General features: G+C 48.2%; 1 protein-coding gene across 3 annotated transcripts in view; it reads right to left on the reverse strand.

The window, feature by feature from the left end:
• The window catches only part of ASCC2 (activating signal cointegrator 1 complex subunit 2), a 46,480-nt gene extending 41,852 nt beyond the window's left edge, over nt 1-4,628 (reverse strand). For 2 of the 3 annotated variants that reach the window (XM_084798695.1, XM_084798694.1), the window contains exons 1-2: nt 4,497-4,628; nt 1,662-1,759 (exon numbers count right to left, since the gene is read on the reverse strand). In XM_084798695.1, coding sequence (XP_084654821.1) covers nt 1,662-1,742 — 81 coding nt within the window. In that variant the 5' untranslated portion in view covers nt 1,743-1,759; nt 4,497-4,628. The remainder of the gene's footprint in view (nt 1-1,661; nt 1,760-4,496) is intronic. The other variant, XM_084798696.1, reaches the window with a different exon arrangement.
• Nucleotides 4,629-7,714: the final 3,086 nt, after the last annotated feature.

Consider the following 7,714-nt stretch of genomic DNA (forward strand, 5'->3'; position numbering starts at 1 on the left):
CAGGCATTAAGTCTGACTGTGCTTTCTGACGTAAAGACTGTTTCCAGAGAGCTTGCTGTGCTTGCCACTAAGAAGCCAGCCGTGAAGGAAAGGGACCAGATCTCTTCCCTCCCAGCTCCCACACTACCAACCCAGGTGCCCATTCAGCACCGGGAAGGACTGAGGTTGAAAACCAGACTCAGCCAGTCAAATCTCCACCACCACTGTCCAACAGAACATTCTGACAGCGGAACTACATCGTCTGCCTGACAACAGAGTACATACTCAACACTTGGAGAGATTTCATTTACACTGATTAAAAATCCTGTTCCAAGGCTGGTGGTGGCGGCGCACGCCTTTACTCCCAGCACTTTGGAGGCAGAGGCAGGTGGATCGCTGTGAGTTCAAGGCCAGACTGGTCTACAAAGGGTGTCCAGGACAGCCAAGGCTACACAGAGAGACCCTGTCTCAAAAAACCACCCCCAAAAAAATCCTCTTCCAGCACGCCTTTAATCCCAACACTTGGGAGGCAGAGACAGGTGGATCTCTGTAAATTCAAGGCCAGCCTGGTCTACAAATTGAGTTCAGTGCAGCCTAGATAACACAGAGAAACCTGGTCTCGGAAAACAAAAATCCACTCACAGAGCTATGATGCAACTTAAATAAAATAGCCTGGGGAGGCAGGCAGGAAGTCCCACCCCAAGCTAACTGATAATTGATAGCTGATGGATGGGGAAGGGTGAGTTTTCTCTGAGGGTACAGTTGCTGGGAGGAGACCACCTTCCAAGTAAGGCCAGACATCCAAGAGCATGTGGGCAGCACCAACTGGACTTGATGGGCTTTAGAAAAGGACACAAAGTAGGTGAGTGAGGAAAGGGGGTGGATCTGCACAAAATTCCCAAAGAACTAAAAATGAGGGGGAGGAAAGGAAGAAGAAAAGTTAATCTGGGGGACTTGTTGAGAACGGGTTGGCCCACATGGGGTACCCTGCGTGTGTTAAGTTCTATTGTTAGAAACTGAAGAGGAAATAATAAAAGCCAACTCAAATGCAGGAAATAAAATACTCAAGCCTCTAGAAAATACTTCTTCCCGCCTTGTGCAAGTAAGCTCATATTCTTGGGAAATCTATGAGTGGGTACAAGGTCTCAAATCCCCACTTCTGCCGCTTTCTTTAGCAGCCTGGCACTTCTCCATTTCTCCATAGCTCTAATCTCTCTGATGCTGGGAACGGACAGGTTCACAGCCTCCTTAGTTTTCGGTCTCACAGAGTCTCTGTGTGTCTCACTTCTTGTCCCAGATATGAGAGAAGACTAGCCCAGCCTCTGAAACCAGTGATCCTACACAAGTCTGAGGAGCAGCTTAGATTTAAATATATATATTCCTACATGAAACCTTAAGTTCCCCACAAAGGTAAATCACCAAACCAGCCCAGCTCAGGCTAAGTCAGAACTGCCCTCAGACTGATTGAAAATGAAGTGCTGTAGGGAGGTGACCTGACATGGAAAAACACTACTCAAATGTAACTGCTGCTCAGAAACAAAGTTGTACACTAGGCTCACAAGGGCCTAGCAGTGTCTCAACCACTGAGCAGTAGCCATAGCTTGGGTCATTCCCTTCTGCTTCTGAAACTGCTAGGGCTGGCCCTGTCAGGCCAAGCAGCGTCACGGCATCGATCGGCTCACCAGCGCTGCTGAAGTCCTCAGCTTTCCTGTCTTCGGGTCTTTGTGGGTGATCTGGAGCTGGTCCAGGGGCAGAGCTGGCATTGTGCTGCGTGACCCTCCTGAAAGGAAGATGGATGGGGAGAGAGTAGACACACAGACTCCTGGGCCAGGGCCTCCTCTGGGACTGAGCAGGGCACCAGCACCCCTGGCCGCAGCAGGCTAATGTGGGCTTTCAAGGCGCGGTATGCATTTGCTGACCTAAAGTGACTTTTGCCTAGAACAGTTCTCAGCTCTGAAGGAAAATGCCTTCCAGATAACTCCTACCCACTATAGAAAAGGATTCCTGCTAGGCATGGTGGCACATTCCTTTAATCCTGGCACAAGGAGCGGGCAGAGGCAGATAGATCTATCTCTACAGAGTTCAAGGCTATCACAGTCTATGGAGAGAGTTCTAGAATCTCAAGCTACACCCAAGCTGCCTGTGGGCACTGTGAAGACACTGCCCAATTTTTTCTTTTCTTTTCTTTTTTGTTTTTTGTTTGTTTGTTTGGTTGGTTGGTTTTGTTTTCTCAAGACAGAGTTTCTCTGTGTAACCCTGGTTGTCCTGGACTCGCTTTGTAGACCAGGCTGGCCTCAAACTCACAGCCATCCACCTGCCTCTGCCTCCCGAATGCTGGGATTCCTGGCTCACTTCTTTTCCTTGCTCCTATAACCAGCATGGGCCTAGCAATGTAGCCATGCCGTATGTTTGATGAATAATGATGAGGAAGGCTGAATTCATCACAAATGCTAGGCTAGCCTCGCCTCTGAGCTACGTTCCTCAGAACAAGAGACTGAGGTCTTTCAGGGTTGGAACAATGGACTTTTCCTCGTACGTAGAGTGTGTTAAGACTTTACAAACTCCCCAGGCTTCAAAGGAGGGCATGACAAGCTAACAAAAGGAAGAGAGAATCCTTATAAACCTGCCAACACAAGATCCCTTCCACAGAGGGGCCAAACTGCTTTCAAAGCTAGGAGTTGGTATATAGTGGCTGGGTATAGCTCCGTGATAGAATCTGTGCCTACCGCACTCAAGCTCAAAGAAAAATGACATAGTCACAGAGTGGCCTGGGAGACAGCTCAGTCAGCATGGCCCAGGCTGCACAAGCACGAAAATCTGAGTTCAAGTCCCAAAACCACGTAAGAAGTCGGGTGTGGTGGTACAGGCTTATCATCTCAGCACTGGAAAAGGGGAAGGCACAAGCTTCCTTGGCAGGCTGGAGAGATGGCTCAGAGGTTAAGAGCGCTGACTGCTCTTCCAGAGGTCCTGAGTTCAATTCCCAGCAACCACATGGTGGCTCACAACCAACTGTAATGTGATTTGGTGCCTTCTTCTGGCCTGGAGTTGTTACACTGTATACATAATAAATAAATAAGTTTTTTGTTGTTTTTTTTTAAAGCTTCCTTGGCCAGCCATCATAGTCTACTAGGCAAGCCCCAGGCCACTGAGAGACCCTATCTCAAAAGAAAAGCAAAAAGCCAGAGGTGGTGGCGCACACCTTTAATCCCAGCACTCAAGAGGGTGAATTGCTGTGAATCCAGGACAGCCAAGGCTACACAGAGAGATCCTGTCTTGAAAAAACAAAAACAAACACTAAACAAAAAAACAAAAACTGGAGACTTCTGAGGAAGGACTCCAATACCTGAGTTTGACCTTTGACCTCCACGCATATGCCGTGATACCCACATATATGTGAACACAGGATACAAAGCCAAACTAGCACAGCAGCTCTTCGGCGCTCCCATCCACAAGTATTAAATGAATCGTGGAATGGAGGGCAATTTTTTAGAAAGGCTCACCAGTAGCAGGCCATTATGGCATAAAACATAAAAACTGGGACTGGGATTACAGGTACGCGCCACCACACCTGGCTCTAAATGGCAAGGATGCTCAAAAAAAATACCAACATGGCCAAGGACCCGATCGATCTGATGGTGCCATTCACAAAGCTCAATCGCCAGAAAATGAGAGGTACAAATCTAGTCACCACGCAAATAATAATCAATGCCATGATGTTTGCCAAATACGCAAGGCTCCCGTGAAGCACTTAACAACGACTTAGAGGAGGGAGGCGTCAAAGAGGATCTGGGTTTTCACTGAACTAGGCTTTGAGTTGTGAAAGGACCTGGACAGGTGTGCACCATTGGATCGCCTATGCTGGGCTGGGTAGCAGAGGCTAACAGCTAAGTGTCTTGGAGGGGAAGAGCTGAGGGGCTTGATGCAATCAACAACTGTAATACGGCCAGAGAGCATATCCAGGGCTACTGCGGCCTCAGTTTCTCTGTCACCCATCACTTTGCTGGTCCTGGGTCAACATCACTCTACTTAGAAGCCTTCCCAGAGCCTCTCCCGGAAGTAATCTCTCTCCTTGTTACTCACTGTCATATGTTTAATTGCTTTATGCATTTTTACTTGTTTTATGCATTTACTGGGTCCTTCCTCGAGACGGTAAGCTCTACCAAGGCAAGAGCCTTGTCCGTCTTGCTGTTTGCATCCTCGGCGCCTAGGTCTGTACCAGGCACGTGGGAGTCGGTCAACAAACGTACGCTGAACTAATGAATGAACGTCAAGGAAACGGATACTTGGGTGGGTGGGGGAACCTGGGTTTGTCCCAGGTCACTCTGGGGTCAAGCCTTAAAAAAAGAACCGGAACTCCAGGTTCTGGTTCTCCTGGCTTCGCAGGGCAACTCACGGCCCTTTGGGCGGTGTACGCTCAGCCCCGCCGTGAAGCCCCTGGGCTGGGGGTGCCGAGGGCGCCCGAAGCACGGCCCTGGCTCCTCCGGAGCTCCACCGGTGGGGCCCCGGCACGTACTCACCTTCCCAGCTCCACACCCGCGAAGTTGAGCCGCTGGACACTGTGACAGCTTCCACAGAGACAGCACTTCCGGGGTCAAACGGCGATTCCGCGGGCGCAGAGAGGAAGCCCCGCCTTGCCCGGCCCCGGCCCCTCCCCCGCCACCACCCAGCGGAGGAAAGGGCCTTGGCTGGGCCCCGCCCCCCCAAGAGGTGACCCCACCCCTCCCCCAGGGAGCTGGGTGTGATCACGCCCACTTTCCTCTTGGTGTCCACCCTAGAGTCAAGACAGTCCCGTTTGGGAAGCTCTCAGAAGTCAGAAGTCAAGGCTTCCACTTCCTCAGTTATCGTTTTACAAATTTAATCCAGAGAATTTTTTGGGGGTTGTTTTTGTTTTTGTTTTTTCGACAAAGGGTTTCTCTGTGTTAACAGCCCTGGCTGTCCTGGACTCACTTTGTAGAGTAAGCTGGCCTACTGGTCTACAAAGTGAGTCCAGGACAGCTATGGCTAACACAGAGAGACCCTGTCTTGAAACGCCCCCCCCCCAAAAAAAATCCCAAGCGTAACATTGAGAGAGCAGAAGAAGCAATGAGCTCATATCAGATGGGGGCTACCTTCTAAAACAATAAAATGAGTGGTAATCAATTTTTATGATGGTTGGTGAAGAGGAAATTTCCACAAATAAAAATGAAGGCATTCATCTTGGTGGTAGCTACAAACACAGACGGATTTACTTAGGAGGACTTAGCAAATTGTACAGCCAGCATGTGTCCACTTTGCCAGGCATGGTGGTGCACGCCTCTAATCCCAGCACTCTGGAGGTAGAGGCCACCCTGGTCTCCAAAGCGAGTCCAGGACAGCTAGGACTACAAAAGAAACCCTGTCTCGAAAAAAAACAAAAACAAACAAAGCAGAAGTGAACAATTTTCTATATTGTATGCAATACAAAATTATTTAGACAAGTACATTGTAGAGAGGCTGACCCAAATTCACTATGTAACTCAGTGCAGCTTGGAACTGGTGATTGTCCTGCCTCAGCCTCCCAGGTGCTGGAAATAAAAAATGTCTACCTCAAGCAACACATATTAAATCAGAAAGGCTGAGTATAGTTTAAGAGCAGGATGCAAGTTTTCCATGGAAATGTCTCAGATGATACAGAGCTAGTGGCTCCCAAGCCTGGAGAAAAATCATCACAGAAAACTAGTCAATAACACACATCTGCTGCTGCTGCTGCTGCTGCTGCTGCTGCTGCTGCTGCTGCTGCTGCTGGTGTCGGTGCAGCCTGTAATACCTGCCCTTGGGAGGCGGAGGAACAATGGAGAATTCCAAGCCAGGCAAGGTTGTGCAATGGAAGAGCTCACACTGTAGGGCAAACAGGAAAATTCCTAGCTGTGAAGTAAAATGATAAATGTTAAGTGACTAGAGACATGAGATGGGCTCTAAACCAGAAATGGAGAGGCAGACGCAGGTGGATCGCTGTGAGTTTGAGGCCAGCCTGGTCTACAAAGCAAGTCCAGGACAGCCAAGGCTACACAGAGAAACCCTGTCTCAAAAAAAACAAAAAAACAAAAAACAGACAAACAAAAAAAAAGCCAGTGCGGGTGGTGGTGCATACCTTTAATCCCAGCACTTGGGAGGCAGAGGCAGGTGGATTGCTGTTGGTTCAAGGCCAGCCTGTTCTACCAAGTGAGCCCAGGACAGCCAAGGCTACACAGAGAAACCCTGTCTTGAAAACCCCAAAACAAAACAACAACAACAAAAGGGCACTTCTATTAGCTGGTCAGCGGCTACACTGGATGTTTGGATCCCAGTGTTACACTTTCTCAGGTGAGCTTTTAAGCACAAAGAGCATGTCCTGGGTTGGCATACTTCAGTTAACAAGAACAGTTAGCCAGAAGCAAAATGATAGAAGCCAAAAAGCAAAGCTAGTGCATTTAGAGACGCTCCCAGAACCATAAAGTTTGATGGATGAGGTCTTTGTTTTTGTTTTGGCAGGTGGTGCTGTCTACACTCTGAATTTTATGGACTGAATGGCACTTCTATCATGGAGTCAGTTGTGCTAAGGTCTGGGGGCCTGTTACAGCTCAGTGATGAAGCCTGTTTAGCACATGTAAGGTGCTGGGTTCTTCCCAACACCCCCCCCCCCACACACACACACTCACCAAATTCCAAGTTCACGTGTCTATATGCCAAATTCCATTTCTTGTAGGGAATTAGCCTAAGGCCCCCCATTCATCTAAAATTCTCTTAGTAGCTTGATTCAAAGAAGGTAAACGGGGAAGACAGTAGGGAGCTTCTATGAGGACAGAGGTGATCTCACCATATCACTGAAGGAGAGAAACCTGTTCTTTAGGATCCCAAGCGTGCGATCAGAACGGTCTAGTGAGAGAACAGGTGATGTTAATTCACTAGAAAAGCAACCACCTCGTGCAGGAGCTTAATTGCTACCAGATGAAAAAGATCCTGTGGACAGACTCTGGGAGGAGATACATAAAGGAGCCCAGAACTGGCGGCGGTGCGGATGGAGACTTGGGATAGATTTGGCTGTTCATCGCTGCCCTTCAAGACGCTCCTAGAGAAATCCGCTTGAGGGAAGGCTTCAGAGCTCCGGCTCCTGCTGAGGCTCTGAGGTCTTATTACCCCCGGTTCCAGTGGAAGAAATCCTGCGGCTTCCTGTCGGAGAATCGTTCCTCGGGACTGATTTCCTTCAGGTTTTGTTGTTGTGTCAATTAATCTTCATTTCCTAATATTTTGGTTAATCAGGTTATAATTGACGTAGGCTCAGTCAATAAGTTGTTAATAAAATATTTTGGTTAAGAAAACTGAGTCTACATATCACAGAAGTGATTTCTCTTTTGCTGTGTTCTATTGCTTAGAAGCAAGTCACAACCCCTGCCTGAGGGCATGAACACCAGGATATGGGTACCAGAAAGAATCATCTTAGAGCTGGTCTGCCAAGGAGAAATTACCCATCTACCCTGGGCCTGAGGATGTAGTAGAGGTAATTGTGTTATTGGTTATACCTGTGTTTTAGCCCAAGTAATGGACTATGAATTTCTTTTTCTTTTCTTTTTTTTTCAGACTTACTTTGTAGACCAGGCTAGCCTGAAACTCACAGAGATCCGCCTGCCTCTGCTTCCCCAGTGCTGGGATTAAAGACATGTGCCACCACGCCTGGCTAACTATGAATTTCATGTATATTGTTTCCTTGACTATAAAAATTTAAGAAGTAGAAGGCAGC

Source organism: Acomys minous, assembly GCF_964271855.1.
Source record: "Acomys minous genome assembly, chromosome: 10".
NCBI classification, from domain to species: domain Eukaryota; kingdom Metazoa; phylum Chordata; class Mammalia; order Rodentia; family Muridae; genus Acomys; species Acomys minous.